This window comes from Pseudonaja textilis, chromosome 3, assembly GCF_049901715.1.
Source record: "Pseudonaja textilis isolate UNSWEBS1 chromosome 3, rPseTex1.2, whole genome shotgun sequence".
Classification (NCBI taxonomy): domain Eukaryota; kingdom Metazoa; phylum Chordata; class Lepidosauria; order Squamata; family Elapidae; genus Pseudonaja; species Pseudonaja textilis.
Window position 1 is genome coordinate 51,779,926 of NC_141992.1, and position 26,997 is coordinate 51,806,922.

At 38.6% G+C, this 26,997-nt stretch overlaps 1 protein-coding gene across 3 annotated transcripts in view; it reads left to right on the forward strand.

The window, feature by feature from the left end:
• The window catches only part of ELAPOR1 (endosome-lysosome associated apoptosis and autophagy regulator 1), a 56,027-nt gene extending 33,841 nt beyond the window's left edge, over positions 1-22,186 (forward strand). Inside the window, exons 11-23 of one of the 3 annotated variants that reach the window (XR_003375561.2) lie at positions 4,929-5,019; positions 5,748-5,853; positions 5,938-6,075; positions 6,270-6,527; positions 8,553-8,726; positions 10,908-11,088; positions 12,049-12,145; positions 12,660-12,761; positions 13,857-13,983; positions 15,159-15,337; positions 16,789-16,954; positions 19,586-19,659; positions 20,099-20,367. Coding sequence is in view for 2 of the 3 variants with exons in the window: in XM_026716954.2 (XP_026572739.1) it covers positions 4,929-5,019; positions 5,748-5,853; positions 5,938-6,075; positions 6,270-6,527; positions 8,553-8,726; positions 10,908-11,088; positions 12,049-12,145; positions 12,660-12,761; positions 13,857-13,983; positions 15,159-15,337; positions 16,789-16,954; positions 17,734-17,814; positions 20,099-20,167 (1,769 nt within the window). In the remaining variant the exon portion in view is untranslated. Of the gene's footprint in view, positions 1-4,928; positions 5,020-5,747; positions 5,854-5,937; positions 6,076-6,269; positions 6,528-8,552; positions 8,727-10,907; positions 11,089-12,048; positions 12,146-12,659; positions 12,762-13,856; positions 13,984-15,158; positions 15,338-16,788; positions 16,955-17,733; positions 17,815-19,585; positions 19,660-20,098 lie in introns of all 3 variants that reach the window. The other 2 variants (XM_026716954.2, XM_026716956.2) reach the window with 2 other exon arrangements.
• Positions 22,187-26,997: the final 4,811 nt, after the last annotated feature.

Genomic DNA, 26,997 nt, shown 5'->3' on the forward strand with positions numbered 1-26,997 from the left:
CTGTGGAGAGCATTCTGACATATTGTCTGGGTGTATGGTATGCAGGCTCCACAGTTGAGGACAGGAAAACTGTACAGAGGGTGATAAACACAGCTCAAAAGATCATTGGTTGTCCTCTGCCCTCCCTGGAAGATTTAGCCAGGACCCGCTGCCAAAGCAGAATCAAGGCCATTATAGAAGACCCCTCACACCCTGGCAATTATCTTTTTGACCTGCTGCCGTCTGGACGGGATTTTAGGTCAATAAAATCCCACACCACTAGACTAACAAATAGTTTCTTTCTCCCATGAGCTGTTCAGAGCATCCAGAAGTGGGAGGTTCTTCAGTCTCTTCTGGAAAGGCTGGGCTTAAAACTCTGGGATGCTCATCCTCCTCCACCACGGGATACCTCCTCAGCATCCCCCAGTTTTAGCTCAGCCTTCATGGTAAGAGGTTGTGCACTCCCTGACTGGAACAGTTTCTGAGTCAGCTAGTCAAGATTCAGGTTTGCTCTTGGGTTAATTCGGCTTGCAAATTCCCCCCCCCCCCATTAATCTGGCGATTTCAAGGCTTGTGGCTCTATTAGGTTATCCCCCTGATCAGTTGAGAGCAGCTCTTTGTGACTGGCAGAGCCTGACACTTCGCAGGCAGTCTGAGATGGCCGCTTCAGGCAATTAGCCTATCTAATTCCCCGATCGTCTTATATTTGTGATCTTGCCGGAATGCTCGCAGACGCGGCTCACTTCTCCTTACAGGATCATTTGTCTGACATTTTAGAGAGTCAGCAGCAGCGGCTCGTTAAACTACTCAGGCATTTAACATCAGAGATTCTGCCTTCCTGCCATTTTAAACGGCTGGCTTCAAGTTCACGCCTAAATATTACAGGTGCCATTCCCCACTGGTTTCCCTTCTTGGGGACGGGGGCAAGTACTTTCCCACTCCACTTTCCTGGGATTATTTCTCTCTTAGCCTGCTGGCATTGGATAAGCAGGCTAGTCCTTAAAGAGGATTTTTTTTTTCCCCTCTTGCAATTGCTTTTGGATCATTACATTGGAGTGAAGCCTCAAGTGCCATTTCAAACAGTGGAATGTTTTTGACAGGAAAGGATCCATCCAGGACCTGTATAGCTGGTTTCCCTTGTTGGGGACCATGACTACTCTCCAGTCCATTCTACTCAGCATCAGAGAGAACGATGTCCTGACCTTTATAGATCTGACAGAGGCTTATCTACATATACCAATTAGACCTCCTCACTACAAATACCTTAGATTTTGCTATTGTGATTGGCACTACGAATATATCACCTTACCATTCGGTCTGGCTTCGGCCCCTAGGACTTTTACCAAGGTCCTAGCAGCTTTGGCTGCCTCTCTCAGGATCAAATCTATTTGTTTACAGTGTTATCTGGATGATATTTTAATTTTGTCATCTTCCAAACATCAAGCAAATTGGGATACCAAGATTACTCTAGAGACCCTTCAAGGTCATGGCTTTTCCATAAATTGGGATAAAAGCCATTTGATCCCTTCAACTAGGTTAGTTCATTTAGGGGCAGTGATAGATACCGTGGAGGGCAAGGTTTTTCTCTCTCAGGACAGGTTGAATAGTATCCATTCTCTGGCCAGAGAGATCAGAGCCTTAAAGAGGGTTTCCCTGGCAGTTCTGTCTCAACTGTTAGGGAAACTGATTTCTTGTATTTCCATTGTGCCTTGGGCTCGATTCCATTCTAGAGATCTGCAATGGTTCCTGCTACCTTTCCAGCGATCTGGAAGAGCCACTTCCAACGTCCGGATAAAGGTACCGCACAATGTTCTCCGATCGCTCCGCTGGTGGTCAGAAAAGACGATAAACAAGGGGGGTCCTTTCAAGGAACCTTGCAGGGCAACAATCACAACCGATGCCAGCCTGGTAGGAGGGGGAGCTCACTTGCAATCCCACACTGCACAGGGAAGTTGGACTATTTCCGAACAATCACAAAGCATCAACCTGTTGGAGCTGAGAGCAGTTCTTCTGGTGTTACGCAGTTTTCTACTCCTTTTTCAATCACGCCACATTCTGGTCTTGACAGACAATATCACAACCAAGGCTCACATAAACAGACAGGGGCGTACCCACTCCAAACTTCTGATGCTGGAGATGGCCAGGTTGTTCAAGTGGGCCAAGGCCAATCTGTTGTCACTCAAGGCAGAGCACATAGCAGGGACCTTAAACACACAAGCAGACTGGCTCAGCAGGGCCTCGATAGATCAGGCAGAGTGGCGCCTACACCTGTCTCTCTTCCAGGAAGCAGTGCGGAGGTTTGGGCAACTGGTGATTGATCTATTTGCCTCTCCCCTCAATGCCCAATTGCCCTGGTATATTTCAAGGTACCCGACTTGGGGCAGAGGCTGTCAATGCTCTGCAATGTTAGTGGCCTCCCGGACTTCTATATGCGTTTCCTCCACTCCCTGTAATACCCAGGTTGATCCAGAAGTTATTGGAGGAATGAGTGGAATTGATATTGGTCGCCCCTTACTGGCCCAGGCGAACGTGGTTCATGGACTTACAGGAACTGTCAAGAGAACAACCTTGGAAAATTCCACCATCGAGGGTTTCCCTCTCGCAAGGGCCGGTACTTCACCTGGACCCACGATGGCTCAGCCTAGCCATATGGAGGTTGAACGGAACCGTTTAAGGACCCAACAGATTTCAGAGGATGCCATTGCCACCATACAAGCATCCAGGTGGTCCTCTACAAATCATATATACGAGGCCACGTGGTTCGCTTTCTGTCGCTGGTGCCGGGGGCCTAAGATTGACCCAACTGCCCCATCAATAGGACAGTTATTGGACTTTTTACAGGAGGGGTTGACCAAGGGCCTATCTCCAAATACTTTACGCAGACAGGTGGCACCTTAGCCTCGGTGACATCCTGGGGTGACCTTCGTTCCATAGTGCACCACCCACATGTCCGCAGCTTTCTTAAGGGTGCTGCAAACTTACCATGACCTGTAATTCACCGCTATCCTACTTGGGAGCTCAACAAGGTGTTAACCACACTTACAACTGGCCCGTTCGAGCCTTTAGGAACTGCTAGTCTTAAATTCCTGACATATAAGGTGGTCTTCTTAATTGCGACCACATCAGCAAGGAGGATTTCCGAGTTGGCAGCATTGCTGATGAGAAAGGACCTGTGCGTGTTTCATGTGGACAGAGTGGTTCTCAGATTGGATCCATCGTTCATCCCTAAAGTAAATTCAGCCTTCCACAGAGCGCAGGAGTTGGTGCTCCCAAATTTTTGTCCGAAACCATCTCATAAATTGGAGCATCAGTGGCATTGACTTGACGTTCGAAGGGCATTAAGCATCTATCTAGACTGCATGGCGGCATTTTGAAAATCTGAGGCTCTATTCCTATCCTTTAACCCATCCACTTTAGGACACAGGATGTCATCGACGACCATTGGTAGATGGTTGAGAGCCACCATAGCTAAAAGTTACAAATGACAGTCCATCTCAGTTCCTAAGGGCATTACGGCCCACTCGACAAGGAGTGTGGCAACATAGCAGCATGGGCCACTCGGGCTTCCATAGACGAAACCTGCAGAGCGGTGACTGGGGCTTCACCATCGCCCTTTGTCAGAAATTATAAAATTGATGTCTCCGCCTCAGCGGATGCTTCATTTGGCAGAAGAGTCCTGCAGAGGGTCCATAGAGTTTAGGAGTGGATTTCAATCCAGATGGAGTCCCTCCCTAAGGACAGGCCAAGCTTTGGAATGTCCCACTTCTGGATGCTCTGAACAACTCATGGGAGAAAGGGCGTTGGTACTTACCTGATACGCCATTCTCTGTGAGCTGTGAAGAGCATCCAGCCCCACCCATTTCTTTCCATCTGGTGGAGTTCCGTTCCAGTCAGGGATCTAAATTAGGTGATGAGTTTCGGACTTTGGCACTCAGTCTTTGCAAAACTGGGGGACACTGAGGAGGTGTCCTGTGGAGGAGGAGGAGCATACCGGAGTTTTAAGCCCAGCCTTTCCAGAAGAGACTGAAGCACCTCCCACTTCTGGATGCTCTTCACAGCTCACAGAGAATGGGCGTATCAGGTAAGCCCTTTCCCTGGGCTATCCAAACTGCAAATAAACACGAAGTCACTACCTCATTAATACCCCAATACCCCATTCAGATGTATAATAACATATTACAGTACAATCCATCTCTTGTGTATTATACTCGGCTAAGCGTTACAATCAGTGTTGGATGTAAATTTTGTGTATATTCATAGATATTGTACTCTCAAATTGCAAATGGAGACATGGGTACTCTATCTTTCTTATCTTCATTTTTAAGTGCTTTGATTTTATTGTATTGTGAACAGTTGCTGGGGTGCATCCACAGTTTCATTGTACTTGTACAATGACAATAAAGTTATTCTAATTCTAATTCTAATGTGCAACTGAAGATAGCTGTTATTCAGTCTCCTGAAGAGCAGCCATCTGGAGCACATGTGGGCATCCTTGTGTCTTCCCTTTGTTCAGAGAAGTTCTGAAGAACCTCTATTCACAATCTATCCATGGTCTATTCACAGGCTTTGTTTTTCACGGCAGTTGTCAGTTCTATTTTCATGGATACATCTTCAGTTCTCCATTCCACTCCTGAAAGCACCTTTAATATGCACTTCTCAACTGACCTCTACTGCATTGCCATATGTTATCACAACTTTCAATGATCTGAGTTCTTCCTTCCAGATTTGTTGAGATTCCAACCTCCAGAATTCCCCAGCTAATTGTGATCCAAGTTCTTCTAGAGAAACTAGTTTGAAAATGTTAGGGGAATAAGTTCAAAGCAATAGAGCCCTTGAGTTTCTGTGAAAAGAATGCACAAAATTTCACATAAAAATGATATTACATAATGGAAAGAATAACCTTTTTTCAAATTGTGGTTAAGTGGTTAACTCTTGATTTTTATTTTCAGGGTGGGAAGTGGCAGGTGACTACATCTACACAGCTGCAGGAGGTTCTGACAATGATTTCATGATTTTAACATTGGTGATTCCTGGCTTCAGGTGATGTCACTAGTCCAATTTAAGCTATGTGTTGGTAAAGCAATGTGAGCAGATGCAATAAGTACTGTAAATGGAAAGTATAAATGAAGCATTAATCTAAGCTCTGTGTTTAATTTCTAGGTAAGCTTCAGTCAACAGTAGCTTCTGGCTAAACTTGCCTGGGCTTGGAAACTAAGCAGGGCTGAATTTGGTTAGGACATGGACGGGAAATTATTATGAAATACAAAGGCTGTATGCTACACTGAAAAATCAGTAGAAAGGGTCCAAAAGAATGCAGTGGCAAACCCTGTGGTACTGTTAGTAAGAAAGCTGCATAAACAAATTTAACTTCTCCCAGTCAGTGTTCTGCTTGCATTACTTCACAGTGATTAATACCAAATGTCAGAAGGAGACAGTGAAAGAAAGATTGAGCTGATTCTTAACAGAATTTTAAAATGTGATCTTGAAAACTGGGCACAGATTTTATTGTTTTGTCACAACCAAATAAATGTGCATAGAGTGACTGACATGCTGTACACTGAATCATAGAATGCATCTATGTGATTGAAGTATGATTCTATTGGAATATCTTGTTCTGAATATATTTGAAATGGAAGGTAGATATTCTGATTACCTGGCTACTAAAATAGATATTCTGATTACGTAGTTATTGAAGTAAGCAGCAATAATTTAGATGTTTCATCTATAGCTATTACTACAATTTATGAGTTCTGCTTATTCTTTTGCAGTCCACCACAATCAGTTATGGAAGACTCTGAAAATAAGAAGGTAGCAGAAATCACTTTTGTCTTTGAAACCATCTGCAGTGTGAATTGTGAACTTTATTTTATGGTGGTAAGTTATTATCCAATATCTAAAACCGAGAATTATTGAAGTGTATTGTTTATTCATAGATTTATACCATTTCATTTTTGGTAGGGTATGAATTCTAGAACCAATTCCCCTGTAGAAACCTGGTTTGGCTCCAAAGGAAAACAATCCTATACGTACGTTGTTGAGAAGAATGCTACTACGAGTTTCACGTGGGCCTTCCAGAGGACAGCATACAACGAAGCGGTAAAGACTGAGAAATCTGTTTTTAACTAGTTCTTCAAATATCCATTTTGATCCTCATCAAAATGTAGGTTTATTCTTAGAAATAGGGGCCATTAAAGTTAGGACTATGCCCACTATTACCTGCAATTGCCTTCTCTATAACTGAATACTTTTCCTTCACCAAGACATTTGTGACATTCTATGTTTTCTTCCAGGGAAGAAAATACACAAATGATGTTGCCAGATTGTACTCCATCAATGTGACCAATGTCATAGATGGTGTAGCTTCTTACTGCCGGCAGTGTGCTTTGGAAACCTCTGGCTCATCTTGCACTTCCTGCCCTCATGGGCACTACATTGACAAAACATCTGGTGGTTGTTCTCCATGTCCATCAAACACTTACCTGAAAGCTCACCAACCTTATGGCAATCAAGCTTGCATCCCTTGTGGCCCTGGCACAAAAAATAACAAGGTAGTATATTGTCCTCTTTACTGTTCATAATTTCTGTATTATGACAACTGGAGCTACATCATTATTTGAATAAAAGTGCAACATGAGGGGTGCAAATATTGGAGGTGACAAAGGATTGTCACTTAAAATAACGAAAGCAATATCGGGGCAATAAATTCCAATCAAATATTAGGTTCAGATACATTGCCAGAAAATGGCAATTTGTCAGATTCCTGACCTCTGCTCAAAACCAAGCATGATCCTTTTCCTAACACAACTCTCAGAAAGTTTCTTTAGCAGAATTCACTGAGAAGAGCTTTTTTAAGAATGTCAGCAACTGCATTATGTCTCCAACCAATATATCCCAAAGCACATTCAAGTGGAAACTTCTTTACTTTCTAATTTCCACCTATTGAATCAGGAAATTATGGCTCTTTTCAGTTATAATGAAGGAGTTTGCAACAGGCAGCTTACATAACATTAGAAAAAATACTATTCTGTGCTTCTGACAATTTTCCAGATAGCCAAATTAGCTATCTATTAACTCATTACATAAAATAAGAATTTTTATGAAATACTGTACATGTAGTCCTTGACTTATGACCATAATTGAGCCCAAAATATCTGTTTCTTAAGTGAGTTTTGCCCAATTTTATGACTTCACATCTGTGAAGTGAATCACTGTAGTTAAGTTAGTAACACAGTTAGTAAGTGAATCTGGCTTCCCCATTGATTTTACTTGTCAGAAGGTCACAAAGGATGATACTATGAATTGAATTTTGATCATATGACCATGGGGATGCTGCAACAGTAACTACGAAAAATGGCCACAAGTCACTTTAAGTGCCACTGTAATTTCAAATAGTCACTAAATGAATTGTTCTAAGTGGAGGACTACGTGTTGCTTGTCAGCCAGCATTAATAACCCAAAGATCCAACCCAGGGATAGCATTCTTTGTGCATCGGCCAAATTCACCTCTGTGAGAAGGATAGCTATATATATATTAGATTAAATAAATAAATACTGTACCTGTGTCATTGCATGATTTTGCAACAGTGCAGAGAAGCTCAATATTTAATCAAAATTAACTTCAAAAGTCCAAACTCATTGAAGATTTTAACTTTCTCACTCCAGGTTGTATTAAATTTTGGGACTCAAACAAGATTTTCGCCATTTATTTTTTGGATTCTCCTCATGACATAAGATGGTATTCATGAGAGAGAAGCGCTGTGGGTGCTAGAATGCCAAATCCAAAGTTCAGTGCATAAAATAGCAAACAAAACTTGCCTTCACCTAAAATAACTATTCTGTTTGCTCAACAGTAGTAGGAGCTTCAGAACTATACTCCTGATTTATTTTGGAGCTACATTTTTAGATGTACACTGTGCATACACAAAGAGCAGAATATTCTTCCAAAAAGTAGTCTTTCCTTTCTTCCAGCATATAGTACTGAGCATGGTACAATCTCTTGGTTGGCAATAAATTTACAGAATATTCTGAATCTGAAATGTTGATCCTGTTATTAAATCATTACAATCTTTTAAAAAACTCTCATATAGCTTTTGTGGCCATAGATAGGCAGTGTGTGTAGCTGTATAAATAGCAATAATCAAATATGCTAAATTAGTTCATCAATCAATGAACACAATCTTTCAGAAAGAAGAGTAAAGTGTTATATGTAAGAATTGCATGAGAGGTATTTTGGAAGAAAATTAGATTTAACTTCATCCTCTCAAATTATCAAATAATTTGCATGGATTTTTGTTTTATTGAATCAATGTAGATTTTTCTTAAACACAAATAAAATTATATTCTCTTAGAAACTGAAATAGCACAAGACCTGCTAAGTCCTTCCTCTCCAATATTCTGTTTTCTATAATCATCCAGGTTGTTTGGCCAAGCAAGGCTTGTCTGAGCAGAACCTTAAGGGATTCTGGAGCTGGTGATAGACATCTCAGTAACATTTGAGTGTCCTTCTACAGTTGCTGACAAAGTCAACAGTTTCTAAATCCTTCTGCTGGGGTGTGTTTTCTTTCTGTCTTTAGATGCATTCTCTGTGTTACAATGACTGTCACTTCTCAATCAGCAAGAAGGATAGGACTCTGGAGTATAACTTCTCCAGGCTGGCTAACAGCACCTCCTTTTTAGGAGGGCCAAGCTTTACTTCAAAAGGCCTGAAGTATTTTCATCATTTCAACATCAGCCTGTGTGGAAATTATGTAAGTATATGAGTATTTTCATGAGGCAAGCATCAATGGAAGCACTGGAGATAGTGTAGTTTGTCCATTTAAAGCGGGGTTTCTCAGCCTTGGCAACTTCTGCTAATGGTGCCGGCTGGGGAATTCTGGCAGTTGAAGTCCAGACATCTTAAAGGTGCCAAGGTTGAGGTGAAACAGTGGGTGCAAGAGTTTTTTTATTTTATTATATGATCGTATCTGCATCCTCATTGACTTCCCATTCTTCAGCTTAATCTACAACGGAATGCCTCCCAGGCAGGGGTGGGATTCAAATTTCTTAACATCTGGTTCTGTGGATGTGGCCTAATTTGTGGGTGTAGCTTGGTGGTCATGTGACTGGGTGGGCATGGCTATGTAAATATTATAAATATCGATGTAAATATTGATTTTTTTAATAAAAAAGAGCAACTTTTACCCAAAAGCAGGCAAAGCAGGTAGGCAGATGGAGTTGCTCACAGAATCACAGATTCACTTAGAGATCTATCTGTCTGCAATCAGCTATCTGAATCTGTCATATAAAATTTGCTTGCAAACAAACCCATAAAAGTTTCTAGCAAGCAAACTCACAAAATTAACTCATAACACACCATGTATGTAAATATTGATATTTTTTTTAAAAAAAGAGCAACTTTTACCCCAAAGCAGGCCGGCAGATTGAGTTGCTCATAGAATCACAGGTTAACTTAGAGATCTATCTATCTGCAATCGGCTACCTGAGTCTGCACTGAAAAGCTTCAGTCCTAAGGAAGGTTCAGCTCTGCTTTTAGATTAGCTAGAAAGCAAGAAATCAAAGGATTTCCTTTCCAGCTAATCTAAATCTCCTGGCAAAGCAGAACAGCTGATGCTTGGGGGAAAAAAAAATAAAAAATAGCAACTTACCAAACCAGGCAAGTTGGATGGCTCGCATGCTAGGTAAGGAGTGAGTGGGCGGGGAGGGGAGGGGCCAGCCAGTGGAGCGATTTGCCAGTTCTCCAAACTGGGGACAATTGTGTGTGCAGTGTTTGCAAGAAATCAGCAGCTGTGCCGCTTGGACAGCTGACAAGTGCTGCGTTCGGGTGTGCAGCGTTTGAAAATCCTCTTGTTTCCTGATTTTTCAACCTCAACTGTGCTGCGCAAAGCAGCTGAGGATGGAAAAGCAGGGAATAAAGGACAGCCTAGAGCCCAGGCAGGCGGATGGGCCAAATACTGAACCAGTTCGGTGTCAGCTGCTCTTCGCAACTACAAGTTCTATAGAACCGGGCCGAACCGGTAGCATCCCAAACCTGCTCCCAGGGCAAGAGTGGTGGGTGAGGGTGTCAGATAAGGAAGCATAGGCAAAAAGTTTGGCCACAGAGAAGGTGAGAAAGCTGATATTAGCAGAAAAAAATAATGCCAGCATTTTCGACTGTTTCATAATAATACTTCTAAAAAATAACTTCTAAAATAACTTCTAAAACACTAATGACAAAAAAAATCAAAGAAAACAAAACTTTGAAAAGTTGGAAGACAGGTCATTTTTTTTTGAAAACTATTAATTTTTATTACATTTAAGCAAATGCAAACCTGACACTCTTTTGGACAGCTCTAATTAATGCAGGGAGATGCACACATTCTTGGACAGAGAAATGTGTTTGTCCCTGTACATCTTTTGAACCCCAATTCTGCAGCACAGTGCCCATATATTTTAATGATTACAGGTAGTTCTCAACTTGTAACCACAGTTGAGTCCAAAATTTGCATCATTAAGCAAGACAGTTAAGTGAGTTTTGCCCCCATTTTACAACTTTTCTTCCTATAGTTATTAAATGAATCACTGCAATTGTTAAGAATATTGTGGTTGTTAAGTGAATCTAGTTTTCCCGATGACTTTGCTCGTCAGAAGATTGCAAAAGTTGGTCACATGACCCAAGGACATTGTAGCTGCCATAAATACATGCCACTTTCCACACATCTGAATTTTTATCACGTGACTAAATGGGAATGCTGGAATGGTGGAAAGCCATAAAAACATTCATAAGTCATAAGGCACTTTTTTTCAGTGCCAGTGTAACCTCAAACAATCACTAAACAAATGGTTGTAACTTGAGGACTACCTGTACAATATTTCAAAAAAAGCACCTCACTTTTTAATAGCAGTGAGAGACAGGGTTGCTATCAAGTCTCTCATTTTGTTTTTTCTTGAAGGGAAAGAAGACTGCTCTCTGCGTAAATAATGTCACAGATATTCATATTTTGGACAAAGGCACTGAGTTCTCAAAGTCAACTTCATCCTATGTATGCCAGTCTGTCATGATTCCTTCCGAAGTGATGGGTTACAAAACCATGGTCTCTTCTCAGCCTGTGAGCCTGGCGGATACCTTTGTGGGTGAGAGCCATTGAAAAAAAATTAGCCTCTTTACTGAACAGAAGTCAAAAGCACTTGCCAGATGAAAGTGCCACACAGGTGATCTTTAAACATACTGAACCAAATCTGGACCCAGAATTGGCAGAATCACTTTAATCACTGGCACAAAAGAATGAAACCATAATAGCAGGAGGATCCTTTTTTTCTTAAAAAAAAAAAAAGCACCAGATGTCCATTCTCTGTTCTGTTTTCCATCACCTCTCCACCATTCTTCGTAGAATTCTTCCTCCACAGTTTCTTGAGGCTCACTGATTCCTTTTTACCACTGCCCAGACTTCTCTCCAAACACCATAACTTAAAATAGTGATACAGTCTGTGACTATTAATGGTTTGATTCAGAGACTTGGGGGAGCCAGAATATTTTGACCACACATACACATTCATAGTAGACTCATTCCCACACTTAACCGCACCATCCTGGTCATTGTGGGTATCAGGTCCTTCTTCCAAGTCACCATAAAATTACCTGTGCCTGTACCTCTTAGCACTTTTTCACTTTAGTTCTTCTCATTCTTAGAAAAGCAAAGTTATAGTTCATACTACTCATCATGCTTTACACACACACTCAACACTACTTCTTCATTTTTTAGACTATTGTAATAAGGTGAAATATACAACAAATTTTGGAACTGGCAAATAAACAGCTAAAAACAGGTCACATAGTATTAGCTGTGTGATATATTGTGCAAAATAAATCAAGACCTGCTAGATGCTCTGGTTCCAGTTTCAATTCCTGAGAACAACTATGGACAAAACAAATGTATTAATCAAACACAGTAATTAATACAACATGGGACTTACCTTCTGATGCAAAAAACTTTAACTTGATATATTTTGGGGAATTAAATGTATTTATCCTTAAAATGTATTCTCTATCTTTCCTATGCGGTGCTATTCATATTAATTGGGATTAATCTCTAGGAGTAACAACAAAACCGACTCTGGACAACATAACTTCTCATGCTGATTATTTCCCTGCTGAAAATGGGGACTTACCTGATGTCATATTCTTTTATAGGTAAGCTAAAGAACTACCAAACAAGTAAAAAGTTGTATATTTCTGACCAAAAATTTCCTGCCAATATTTCAGGATTTTGGAGAAGTTTGGGAAATTTATAGCTGATGAAATCTTACTTTCCAAACCAGAACATAGTCAGAAACAATATAGCAGAAAATCCTGTGGTTGCTCTAGTGTTGAATTATCTGCATTTGACAAAGTGAGGTAGCCAAGGCTGGTAGCTGATTTGTGATTCACGAACTGGCAATGTTATTTTGTATGTATTCCTTACATTTTGGTTGACAATAAGAGGGCATTGACTGCCCCAAACTACGCACATGGACCTAAAGTATGTAGAGTTGTATAAGACATGCCCATTCTGTTTGGGTCAAAGGGGGGGAGGGGGTCGAGTGGGAGGAAGAGCTGATCATTGACCCCTTGGATATTGGAGAGGACTGACCATTTGGGGGATATTGACCATTTGGGGGAAACCTGGTTTAGATTTTCTTAAGGTAATGACTTTTCTGAACTTCAGATCCAAGGATGTGACCCAGACATGCCGTGATGGAAGAGTAACTACCATTAGGTTGAGATGTGACCCCCTAAAATTTGATCTTGGATCTCTCTCTTTACCAAGGTAATGGGAAGATACTTTTTTCCCCTCCTTCCTCTGCTTCAGGAGGAACCTCTCTGTTCTTAAAGGATTGCTTGGCAGTGTGGGATTTCTTAATATTACAGCTTCTGAATGTATTCCTTGAGAATGAGCCTCAGAAAGTATTGTATTACTGAGAGAATTTCTACGGTATCAGCAGACTAAGATAATCCTCAATTTATGACCACAATTGAGCGCAAAATTTTATGTTGCTAAATAAGAAATTTGTTAAGTGAGTTTTGCCCCATTTTACGACTTTTCCTGCCACATTTGTTTGCTTGTCAGAAGGTCGCAAAAGGTGATCATATCATCCAGGGATGCTGCAATCGTCATAAATGTGAGTCAGTTGTCAAGCATCCAAATTTAAATCACATGACCATGCGGATGTTGCATGGTCATAAGTGTGAAATATGGTCATAAGTCACTTTTTAAAGTGCAGTTGTAACTTCAAATGATCACTAAGTGAACTGTTGTAAGTTGAGGAGTACCTGCATAGCCTTGTGAAATATTCAGACCATTGTTTATTTAGTGTAACTTCATACTGTCAATAGTGAGTGCTAATAGCTCTCCAGGATCTCAGAAGTTTTTCCCGTTTCTGGACCAGAAGTTGCCTATCTAGTTTGGCAAGTATACATTCTTGGATCAAGCTTGTTTGTTCACATTTACCAGCTTGATCTCTCAAACTATTTCCAACACTATCTCTAGAAGGTATGCTATACTCTTCACAGTAGCTATATTTTTAGAAAGAGCTTTTACAAATGCTTTGACAATAAAATATATCAGAATGGTCAGATTAAACTACTTTGTAATTCAGCAACTCTCACATAATCTGTACATGAGGTATGATGTTGATCATTGGTTAAGGGAAACTTCCTTAATCTGACTGAAAGGAGCTGCATCTTCCAACATTTCTGGGCAGCATTAGGTTAAAGGGAACTAGTTTAAGGGATACCTGATGGTAAGACTGGGAAATTATCTTTGCTGATACCTTCAACAGCTAGCTCTTGGTCTGTTGACCTCTCTGCACAAGTATGTCTTTATTTGGTTCTGTTTAAGACGTTTCTTAAAATTTCAAAATAGCAAGTGTCCCGATGGAACCTGTGATGGATGCACTTTCCATTTCCTGTGGGAGTCGGTTGAAGCCTGTCCTCTCTGTTCTGCAGAAGATTACCATGCCATTATCAGTGCCTGCATTGGAGGGATACAGGTAGGTTAGAACTACAAGGGTTATAGAAGTAAGATATATTGACACCAGCATCAAAGAAAGTTGAAAATCTTTTTTTTTCTATTTTTTTCCTTTTCTTTTTGCACCTCTTTTTCCTTTCTTGATTTTTTTAAATGTTCTCGAATCTTTTCTTTCTTGTCTGTGTAGCTTTTAATTTCCTAGTTTTGAAAATTGATGAAGTTTTTAAAAAACTCAATTCAGGAATTGGAATATTCAGATTTTTGCACTTGTGCTATTATTGCTACATTTGGGGATGAAACTCATAGGACTGTCAATATGACTGTAGAGCAAATGCTGCATATTAATTATTAAACTAATATTCAAAATTTATCAAGACATCAAGAATTGTAAATCCTTTCCACATGAGGGATAGCCCAAAAAAGGTCAATATATAACTTTGGAAGATATAGCTTTATCTGATTTGGTAATAGAGTTAACAAAGTATTACCTGAGGTAAGATGGGTGGCCAATAAATTTTATAAATAAATAAATGTTATTGGACATGAACACCATGCCCTAGAGTTGGACATGACTAAATAGGAAAACTTTTACTACATTTGAATTAACAGCCCTTCCAAGCTAATACTATGCTATTTTCTGCATTGTTTGGGTCCAGATGTTCTAAACTGTGTTTGGTACCAAATAGTTATTACATTCATACTTTTATTTTTGTTTCATAAATAACTTCTTATCAGACTGAAACTACGACAGATCTGCTTTCCTCACTACACAACATTTAAATTTGCATTTGATTGATTACTGTGCACTGCTAATCATTCACTAAACATGTAGGTAAAAACAAGTAGAGATCCCACATTGAAAAAGGAAAGGAAAAAAAATCTGCTGGAAATCCAAACTATGTTTACTTAGAGGGCAACTGAATTTCACAGAAATGCATAGTAGTTCAAATTATAAACCACCCACGGTAGTCAGCACTGGACTGAAATATGCTTGAGGACAGTGGGGAAAATGGATGCTGCCAGGTAGAGAAGGCTTGTGACACTCAGCAACATATTTTAGTAATACTTGCTCCTAAAAGTGTCTGTATCCTTCAAGATCCCTGTAGTGTGTCACGATGGTACACTGTCACAGCTGAACTTGACTGTGTTGCTGTTTATCAGACTGAAGCTATGATAGATCCTCTTTCCTCACTTTAGCGAACCACCTATGTATGGCGGAAGCCAAAGTTATGTGCTGGAGGTGTCCTGCTTCCAGAAGAAAAAGCCAGCATCTGCAAGTCCATGGACTTCTGGCTTAAGGTGGGCATCTCATCTGGGACTTGTGCTGCTGTCCTGCTAATCGTCATGACTTGCTACTTCTGGAAGAAAAATCAAAAGTGAGTTCTTTCATTCCACTTGTCATCAATTCTGACTGTGACCAGAAATATTCAGTTTAATAGACTTAGCAAACTAAAACTTCATTAAAACAGTAAATGATATATTTTATACATTTCAGTTATTTATGTAATGACATATTTATGGAAGGATAACTTTATATTATTTTCATAGAGCTGGGGTCTCCAAATTTGGCAACTTTAAGACATGTGAACTTTAACTCCCAGAATTCTCCAGCCGGCTGGAGAATTCTGGGAGTTGAGGTACACAAGTCTTAAAGTTGCTAAGTTTGGAGGGAGACCTCTGGCATAGAATATGCAAATGATATAAACCAATGGAAAAAGATATGTGAACATTATTTACAGATGTAATTAACATTCAGATTTAATAATGAATTGTCTGAGTGATAACCTGTGTGTTATTTTGCCTTGAAAAAAAAAGTTCATTGTATGAGAAATCCATTGAACCTAGTCTCTCAAATGTAGGGTTTTCTATATTATGGTAGTTTATACAAAGCTCCCATCCTGGTTAATTTTTTAAAACAATTTTGAACAACAGATGATAACAAAAGCTGCAAATCAGTTTCTAAATGTTAATATTTGGTAATGGCCATGTAAAAGTAGGTAAAGTTACATGCATGTTAGCAATTTGTTTTTATTTTCTATTTGCCTTTTAAAAAATTTCAGCCATTACACACTTGTATTTAATATAATGTATTATATGGGTTATTTTTATTTTTTATTTATTTGATTTGTCAATCACTTACAAGATAATAGATATAAGTATAAACATGAGTAAGAATACAAGAAATAGGTACAAATAAATGGGGATAATAGGACAGGGACCGGAGGCATGATGGTGCACTTATGCACGCCCCTTACAGACCTCTTAGGAATGGGGTGAGGTCAATAGGGGTTAGTTTGAGGTTAAAGGAGTGGGGGTTAGAGGATGTGACAACAGATTATGCTAGGCCATCAATTGCTCAGTTATTTATTTGAAGCAACCTAGAAAATTTGTAACAAATAAATATTCCTTGGTTTCTCAAAAAAAGAGAGGGGGGGATGGGGGGAAAGAGAGAGAGAAAAAAAAACGCGAATGAGAACTATAGTAAAGTCCATGTTTAGCATCTGTAACATCATTTGATGCTTGTGTTGCTTTGAAATAGAGAAGCCAGCATTGTCTTCTCCAGTCTTACTGCTTTGCTAATGTGTGGCCTTAATGTTCTACCTTAACGTAGCCATTGTTGAGAATTCTGGGAGCTAAAGTCCAGACATTAGCAGAATCACTAGGTTTGAGGAAGGCTAGATTAGTCTAGTTAAAAAAGAAAACCTGTTTAAAAAAAGAAGTGGTAAAGACATTGATAGAGTAACTGAAGGATGCAAAAGAACCCAAAGTTTGCTTTACAAATATAATCCTTCCATCTGATTCTCACTGATTATCTATATCTTTTTAGGTTAGAATATAAATACTCTAAGCTGGTTATGAATACTAGTGCCAAGGACAGTGAACTGCCTGCAGCTGACAGTTGTGCCATCATGGAGGGGGAAGACGTAGAGGACGATCTGTTATTCACAAGCAAGAATTCTTTCTTTGGGAAAATAAAGGCATTCACTTCTAAAGTAAGCTGGAAGGGAAAAGGTGGGGAAGTAGCTTTTATAAGTGTGAAAGAGTGAAAGTTCAGACCTTTGATTTAGTTCCTGTGTTTATCTAACAGTTGTTTCTTCTGTCATGTTTAACTTTTGAGTCCACTCTGAGTTACCATTTACTAAATTCAGCTATTGTATGAAGTATTCCCAGGATTGTACGTATGTCTTTTTGTAAAAGCCATTTTTTTAAAAAAAAATGGTGGCTGTTTGTAATTAATGATCTTGGCTATCATAGGCTGCATACTGTAAAAGCCTGATGCATCAAGCCAATAGAATTGTTTTGAGTGTTTGTTTTGAGTGGGAGCACCATCACTTGAGGCTTTCAAGAAGAGATTGGGCTGCCATTTGTCAGAAATGATGCAGGGTCTCCCGCTTGGGCAGGGGTCGGACTAGATGACCTACAAAGTCCCTTCCAACTCTGATTATTTATTATCTGTTTCTTCTCTCCCCTGCTAGTATTTCTGGCAGAGATGAGTAGCAAAAGTTAAAAGGGCATTTCCCCATCCATCCCAATAATAAATACATTAAATTTTCTAAGATGCAGGAGATCATCACCAATAATAGCTCATATAGATCTGGTAAAATATTGCAGTAACATCCTACTATTTTAGGATAAATCTGTGAGTATCATCAAACCTCAAAGCCTCTCCATATTTACTGCTATGTTTCCTATTGTTCTAACTTACATTCTAATTAATGGTGCATTGTCGTTTAATGCTTATTTTCTAATGTGGCTATTTGTTTTCCTATAGGCTTCTCTTAGGTACAGTCAGGCATGGCAGGACTCTGTGTGTAGGGCTGTTCTCAATAAACTAAGAGGAAGAATCTTCCAGGTAGATGGAGATCAAATGTAGATACGTGTAAAAACAGGACAGCTGATGGAGGGTGTGCCACAATCAAATGTTACTAGATAGCTTGACAGCAGGGTCTGAGATCTCTGGCTGGGACATAGAAGGCCTATATTGTGGGGAAGGCTAGTCTTGTGCCTTTTAAAATCACATTCTCTGTTCTTAGAGATAAATATCACGGATCTCTATTTCCATTTGGGGAAAATAGTATACTTGAAGACATCTAGTAGTTTAACCTTTTCAAACTTATGCTCCAGAAGTGTTGAACTACAGCCTTCAAGAACTCCCAAGAAGCATGGCTGTTAACTTAAAATTATTTGACTTTTAATGCAGTGTACTGTAGATGGAAGGGTCAGGATAAGGAAGGCTGCACAGGACACTTCAAACTCCTACTGCAAGTACAGGATTGTATATCTAACCTCCCCAAAAGATGTGGAGTCCTGACCTATCTCTGGAAGAAGTGACTTCTTGTTAACACTCTTCAGAATAAGACTAATGAGTATTTTATGTTGCATGCTGGCCTTTTGTTTAGATACCTCATTTGGGAATTAGAGCCTGAGCTCCACACTAACTTTCTGCAAAGCTGGAGAACCAAAGCAGAGCACGGTATCTGGCTCTCGGGGCTTAAATTCCATGAATGTAATAAGACAGGGGTCTTCAAACTTGACAGCTTTAAGACTTGTGGACTTCCTCCTCCAGTCATGTTAGCTCAGGAATTCTGGGAGTTGAAGCCCACAAGTCTTAAACTTGCTAAATTTGAAGACCCTTGCAATAAGACATGAGAATTTATTTAATATTTAATTATGCAGATGAAAAATCCTCCCCCCCCCAATTCTTGAGACAAGAGGGAAACTTGAGTATTTTAGGGTTGCCCCCAATGATGATTCAGCAAAAATATGCACTTAAATATTAGCAAGCCATTTATGCGCACAGACAAATGTTGACTGCTCCTCACCTCAAATTTTCTTCTCATCCATTCTAAAGTAATGACCCTACTCATGGTTATTTCATGGCATAGATAACTGTGGGTGTAAAGCCCCTAGTGAGATGAATACTGAAGAGGGGCTTAGCAAAGAGTGGGATTGGTCCTATCTTATTGCCTAGCTCCTTTAACCACTGTGTGCAAAGATGTTTAGAAGCTCTTACATTCTTCCCACCCCAGGTGCTTCATTTGAATGCATTGAGATCCATCAGTTTGCTTCCACACAAGGGACCTTTAGCATTGCTGAGGATTGTTCCTCTGCAATCCAAGTGTAGGATTCTCCATTCATTTTCACAGGCCATATCTAAATCTTGGTTATTCAAAAATATTCTGCATTCCCAACACCACCTAGAATTGAAGCCCTCAGTCTACAAATACCTTCTTTTTTCTTTCAAAAGCAACTTCTGTTAAGCGGTCCTTTACTTACGTGTTTCCCATTCATTTATCTCCTCAGCAGTTCTAAACTGATTCTTAATTAGCTCCTATTGCTTTTTATATTTAAAGCAGTTGCTTGCTCCTTTATTCTTTTTATTAAAAATTGCAATTGGGATCATTTAAAACCTCAGAAATAGGAACTAAAAACTGAGTAAACAAAACATACCAAAATCTGGTACTGACAACAGCTTCATTTTCAATATTTGTAATTTTTTTTTAAAAAAAATGATGTCATTCTAAAGAAAAGGGATTGTGGGAAGTATCCAGTGCTATTCACAGGCTGCTAAACTGTATCTTTAACTGCAAGCATCCTCAAATGGACCCTTCTTTGGCCCCCAGTGCACTGATACCTCCCAGTAGAAGCAAAATCATGTGTGGACATCTGGGGAAGAAACATCAAAAGCAAGTTTCTGGTAAGAATCAGAGAGTCTTCAGTTGCTATTGAATGCTCCTCCCATGTTGGAATATGTTCAGAAGAACATGGAGGCAACTGGTAGAAAAATAATAGACTCACTACTAAGGCATTGGTACTGCATTTATTGAATTCCCAGCTTGCTTGAGTTTTGGTTAGCTGCCTAGGTACTCTGAAAGATATAGTCCCTGTACATCTGAAACAGGTGTACAGTTCCTATACACCGGAAACACTTGTTTCACCAAAGTTCTTATGGGAGCCATTCTTATCTTCTGTGAATATAAGGAGCAGGATTGCATTCTTTGCCCTTTCCATATCACTAAAGGATTATGGCACCATAATGACCTGATTCCTAAAAAAATAGGACGCTGAGTGACAAAGTATACAAAATCTTAATGTATTCTAGTTTTATTTACATCTCCTTTCTGTATTACCTTTAGAGAACATCTGATGGTTTTGATTCTGTGCCCTTGAAGACCTCGTCTGGCACCACCGACATGGATCTTTAGAAGTGGTTTGCCTCTCCCATACATTTCCTGGAAGATGCTTTGGGAGTTCTCCTTGATTAATACTGGCACTTTGATGAACTTGCCATGTGGCCTTATTGGAATATCTTTAAACTTCAGCTTCTTACTGTACTTTTTAAAGTCAAACATTTTAACGAATGTCCAAAAACAAACTGTGCCAAATATAATTGTGCTTTTAAAATTATGTGTAGATGTATATTTATATGTTTATTGCATACATTGTGCCCTCTTTTGTGATAATCCCACCCACAAAAAGTTGTTTTCCACAGTAAAGCTAGTGACATTATACACATTTTCTCTTTAAGAGCTAATACACTGTAAAATTGATTTAAAGTCATGTCACTCTGCTAAGATAAACTGCTTCTCTGAGTAAGACCTATTGCACTAAAAGGTCTTAGTGATAAGAAGAATGTGTAGAATTGTGCTGTAAAACTTTCCATTTGCTTTTTGTAGCTTGCAACAAACATCCCCCCTAAAGAAGCTAGTATAACAACAGTTACATCAAACAATTTGCCTCTCTAAGATTTTACTGTACTATTCAGGACTCCTCAACAAAGCAGGCCTATCTTTCCCTGTCAGGATACCTGGCTATTCTGCTGTTGTCTCTATTTTCAGTTCTTTTATTTTAAAACAACAGGGAAAAAATATCTACATTAATCTTTTCCAAGACTTGAAAATGCTATTATTTGTTTTGTTAATGACCCTTCAGGAAAATGCATTGTGGTCAAGGACTTGTGCTGCTGGTGCACCTATCATTGACAGTAGCATATGTGAAACTCCATGGCCTAGTAAGTTTTCTGCCACGTCATGGAACTCAGTCAGATTAGGATTCCAGATCACATTCCTCAACTCTGTGAGTTGTAAATGTTATAACAATGACTGCAATGATAAAGAAAAACTTCTAGCATAGCGAACCAAAATCAGGGTATTACATATTTGAAAAGTTCTGTATCACATCCAAGGGTAGCAGAATAGCTGTTAGAAACATGTTTCCAACTCTGAATTCAGATGTCCATTTTAAACCCATTCTCATTCTTTGTAGGAAACTATTGAGTCTGTTTAATATTTCAGGCCATTTTCCTGCCCTGATTCCACCCAGAAAAGCTTATCCTATAAACAGGTTCCTGTCACATAAGACTCTTCGGATTTTCTTGCTGTTTTCAGTGCCTTCTAAATTTTAAAGAGCTTCTCCAATCTGGCACGCTTCAAAGATATTGGCTAGTTGGGGATAATGGGGTTGTAGTTTGACGTAGCTAGAAGTCATCAGATCATAGAAGTTGCCTTAAACTAAATACTACATGAATTATTTTGAAAGAATACTTAAGAGTCACAAAGGACAGTGCAGGAGACCTGAAAACAAGGCCTTCTGACATGAGCTTCAACTGTATGTTAAATGACTTATGAGTGTTAATACATGAAAATGGCCCAAGATAACATGGCTATTTTGAGCTCAGGTGTTCTGTTGTAAGTTTATCTTGATATTATTCTCTTTCAGATTTTTTCAGAGCAACTAGCTAGAGATTATGTCTTCTATTACACTTTGGAAAGGACTAACAATTTGGGCTTTGGGATTCAGGCACCATCTAATAACTGGCAATTGCCAAGTTAAAATTGACTGATTTTGTTGCTTTGTTTGTTTTGGCAGGTTAGAATAACCTTCAGGGTTCTGTTTGCAGTCAAAACAGAGGAATATACAAAAACCAGGTTCATTTTTTTGACAGTATACTTCTCTACCTCAGAAATAATTCCCACTGAATCAGTAGGGCTTTCCTCCAAGTAAAAGATCTCCTTTAGATTCCTCTGAATGTCCAAATACTCTGTAAAAGTAAAAAGAAATTCACTACTTTTTCAAGTATGTACTTAAAGTACCCCTGAATATAGATTACTATCCACATTCCACTTTAAACATATCTTGAAAGTATCCATTCTTATATAATGGAGTGCTTGAAAAAATGATAAGTAGCCACTACATGATTTTAACAGTCATTTTTTTGTTTGTTTGCTTTAAAAAATGTTTAACCAAGCCTTCTCAATCAAATTTTTTTTTGAAGTATTGGAACCACAGCCACTATCACTCCCAGACTGTATACCAGGATGCTGCCGCTGACAGCAATGGGAGTTGCATTCCACCACATTTGAAAGATACAATTTAGGGTAAACTTGGTTTAAGCCATTTTTGCCAAAGCAGTTAGCAGGACTATTATATTGTTTGAAATGGATTACATTTATTGGGATACAGCTATACTAGTTCACGAGAGATAACCAATATTGCTTTAAAATGAGACAAGCTAAATGCTTTTACTCTATAAATAGTTCTTAAGTACTAATGCATGATAAAATTGAAAAATATTATAATCCTAAAGATCAGTATACTTTGCAGTTAAAAGGCCTAATAGCTGTTGCTGTGATAGTAATTGAAAAAAATTGAGACTGTGACAGCCTCTTAAAAATGATATAGAGATGAGAAGGCTCTGAGAGTATGAGAATTGCTCTGAGAGTATAGTTATCAGTTGTGCTTTCTTACCCAGTAGGAAACTGTACTAGATGTAAATTAACCAGTTGTTGCTAGTTGCAATAATTTGAGACATTCTATACAATTTACAATATGTAAAGTTAAATGTAGCTTTTATTATGGCTTGCCAGTTGTTTGATATTGTCTATAATAAAAGCCATATTTTGGAACACCCAAGGGACACATATGGTAGGACAAATTCATTTGATGGGGTAGTTACAAACCTGCAAGCCAGAGTGATTGTTGGCATAATAACATTAACTAGAACATATCCTGTAAAAGGCTACCATTGTACCTGGACTGATTTTCCCCAACTGGACTTTAGTTATTTAAACAACAGATAAAAGCAAGGCTTCTCTAGGATTACCAAATCAATTTGGCATCAAGTTCATGGTTCTTTTTTAGCTGCCTATGTCAGAGGATGTTCTGACTTATTTATTTTGATGAAAAATGTACACAGGAAGGAAGCCAGAGGTAACCTAATATTGGAAGGATAAGAAATTGGAATTTTAAGGAACACTAAGGAAAAATTACCCTTTGGTATTGCCATTTGCACAAATTGAACTATTTTAGCACTGTATAACATCAAAGTATTCTGGAACTGACAAGTATGTATACATAATATATACATACATACACACATACACATAGTTTGATCAAACTAGTGCTGACAAAAGCAGCAGTCTTTTCTTTTGAAAATCTCTGATCTTTTCCATACAAAAGTGCTTGCCTGAGGATAGGAAGATTACGCTCATGTAATACAGTAAGATGTTATGGGACAAATTTATCAGTGGTTATGAGGGTAGCTTAGGAGAGTTTCTTATTGCTCAGGACAGGAAGGTTTTTTTTTAGTTTCAAATAAAGCTCACAGGAATAAAGAAAGGCAGGACTGGTATTAGGCTAGATAGAATACAGTATAGTTTGTAATAAAAAAAATATTTAAGTGGGCCTATATGCCCCTATGAAGCTTTTGCTATCCAACTTGAAAAGGTCTAGTTTCAACCACTGTTTCTTTTTTTAAAAAAAGGAGACCACTTAAATTCAAACCATATTTCAAAACAACAAAACCATCCCTTGTATTAAACCATACATTATCAGAATTGCGCAGTGTTCCTAATCAATTCAAAAGAGAGGCTCTAAAGCATAAGGGAACGTAGACACAGTACTAGTGTAGGACTCCTTAAAGCAGGATTTCTTACATTGTGTGGCTGCAGGAGCTTTGGGGTAACTGCTTTAAAGGATCATAAAGAGATAGTGGATATGTATACCTGCACATTTCAGAGCATCACTTCTAGTTTCAGAATCTTAAATTTAACGTTCATATTATCAGCATCATCAAAACATGATGCTTCAGTAACTTAATTTAAGAGGATCAAGGAGGGAAAGAGGCTGCAATAATGGGGACATGGCTACAAAGCTATTCTTAAAAATGATGTATTTATTACATTTCTAAATGATGTGTCCTTTTCTTCTCAGTTTGGAAAATTAGATGTGTTGTGAAAGTAATCTTTAAAAAAAAAAGAAGCCAAATACTAATCTTGTAGGAATCTTAGTGATAGCAGCGGTCCAAACAAAATAGCATACTTGAAGCTTTCCTTTGTGTATGCAATTTAACATAATCAATCACATTCAGTGACAGTATGTTGCTGAATATATGTTTTAACACAAGGAGGGAAAAAAGACTTGGTCCATTTAATGGTATCAGTAGTTATTAAATATATGAATGGCTCATATATAATAAATATAATACTAAATCAGAATTTGTAAACATTAATTGTGGTTTGTTGAACAAGCCATAATTGCCTGATTATATTAAATGCTAAGCCATACTGGATGCAACCACACATTGAATAAGCAAAATAAATAAATCACATCATGGCTTTTCTACTATGTGTAAAACAAGCCATTGAATTATTCCATAGTAGAGCAGTGAGCAATAGGAATATTCTTTTTCAGAAGTATGGAAATGGACCTTGAACAGCAGCCATACTTTTTAAGATTCAGAAATGCCCTTTCCTTATATTTTTCTAATATTTTCTCAAAAGATATTAATGCTAGAGTGTTGTCCAGTCGTTAAGTATGTTTATTATTACTTAATGTTACCTACTGTAGAGGCTGGGGAACACACTACTGTATAGCATCTAGATTTTCTGATATGTCATCTATGAGAATGTGGCCCAACTGCAATTCACGTTTGTAAATTTCATTTATGTAAGACAGGAAAAAATACTTTTGTCTATTTAATAGCATAACAGCATTACTGTTTTGTATTGTTGTAATTTATTATGCTGAGGATTTTTGCTTCCACAACATTTTTGTACATGTTTTGGGGTTTTGAAAGAAAGTGTAATCTTTTTAATATATGATTAATAATATGTCAGATATTTTATTATTCCAGTAGTAATCTTTAAGGACTTTTCAGAGCATGGATGAATCATAAAAATGCTATTCAGGGACTACAATATGATACATTTCTTAACAATATGACAATGAATTTTTGCAATGCTGTATAAAATTGATTTAATTATACTTATAAATCTGTGGGGAAGCTTTTCCGCCTTGTGATGGTAAACTGCAGCTTATTTTGTTCTATGTCCATAATGAGCTGGGTTCTATTTATACAATTTTATAATTAATGGAGACAACATTGCATGTGGACTTTTGATTAAGGACTGATGTAACTGTTATGACATTTGATGTGAGCTGTCACCTATTTTTGGTTCATTTTAGATAAGCTGAAAAAAAAAGAGACCAAGAAAAGCTTCTGATCTCTATTTAATCAACTTTTATAATTTGTTTATTGTTCAAGCTATAGGAAATAAAACAGGAACTGTCCTATTATTTTACCTAACAATGGGTCTGTAAGATCTCAGGTTTCTGTGGCCTATGTAATGAAGATGCCATGGCTGGGGCCTTTTATTTGCAAAGTGCATCTGTTATTATCCAGTTCTGATCAACCTAACTTGAAGATAACTTGAGAACAACTAGGAGCAAAAAGATAAAACCAAAACATAGAAGATATATTTTGACTCCACCATTCTCCAATTCGTTGGCCCAGAGGTGACTTTTGCAAAACAACAACGACCAACTGGACTGTCTTAGATAGAAAGAAACATGACCACGATGATTGAGAATCTCCATACACATTTTTCCAATGATGCGTTGCACTGTCATCTCTATCTGGCAGGGAGAATGCTAGCCTGTAGAAAGCTGAGAAATAGCTGAGAAATAATTAAAAAAAAGGCTGAGAAATGAGAACATCAGAAATAATCCTCTCTGTAAAACATTTAACATGATAACATATGCTAGAAACCTATTTTCTAATACATTTTTGGATTAATTGCATGATAAATGATACTGGAATGGGTATACCATTATTAATTTTCATGGTGGCAGTATCTGGGATGAAACATTGATAAATCACCTTCACAACAGTTCCCATCCAAACCTACAACGATGCTGTATTTGGTTTTCAAGTACAATGAAACCAACCAAAGGCAGGTTAGATCAAACAGGTGGCTGGCACGGGTCATCATCCTGCAGCTGCTCAACCGCATAACTACTTGTAGCAGTCCTGGCCAGCATAGAGAAGAGTTAGGATTTACAGCTCAGCAACATTGGACCTAAGGGCTGCAGATTGCCCTTCCTAGTCTTTTCTGTGGATTTCAGAAGATGATGCGCAATTAAAAAGTCTGTTAACCCAGATTCAGTTTACACATTTATTGCATAGTATAATAGTACTAGTATAATACTGTACTATTTTACATGTACAATGTATAATATTATACATTTTTGGTAATAGTGACAGAGGCTTTATAAGATGCTTGCAGTTACAGACTTAAAAGTATCCAAATCCAAGGTTTCTCAATTACGTTCTTTTACAGTCAATAAAACGTCCCCCAAGAAAAAGGAAAAAGAAGTCCTTTAACATGCGAAGGGTTTTACCAGCGCGCCATCCCCATTCAGCTTGCCCAGCCATAATCGCCACCAGAGGCAATTAACGCAGATGGTGTGAGCTCGAAGTGTTTGAAGTCGGGGAGAGAATTCATAAGCTGTCACGAAACCGTTTGTCCATTCCCATGCTTTACCCTCCAAACCTTATGCTACAGAAGGTGTGAAGCCGTCTTGTGTAAAAGCGTCTCCCCGTTGCATTTATGCAAGCAGATGCTCCCTCGGCAACGAGCGGGCCACCTCCCTCATCCACGCCCAGGCAGGGAAATGCTTTCAGGCGCGCGCGCAGTTCCCTTCCTCTGCGTCTCTACTGCGCAGGCGCCCTTCGGCTCTCCGTCCTAACCTCCTC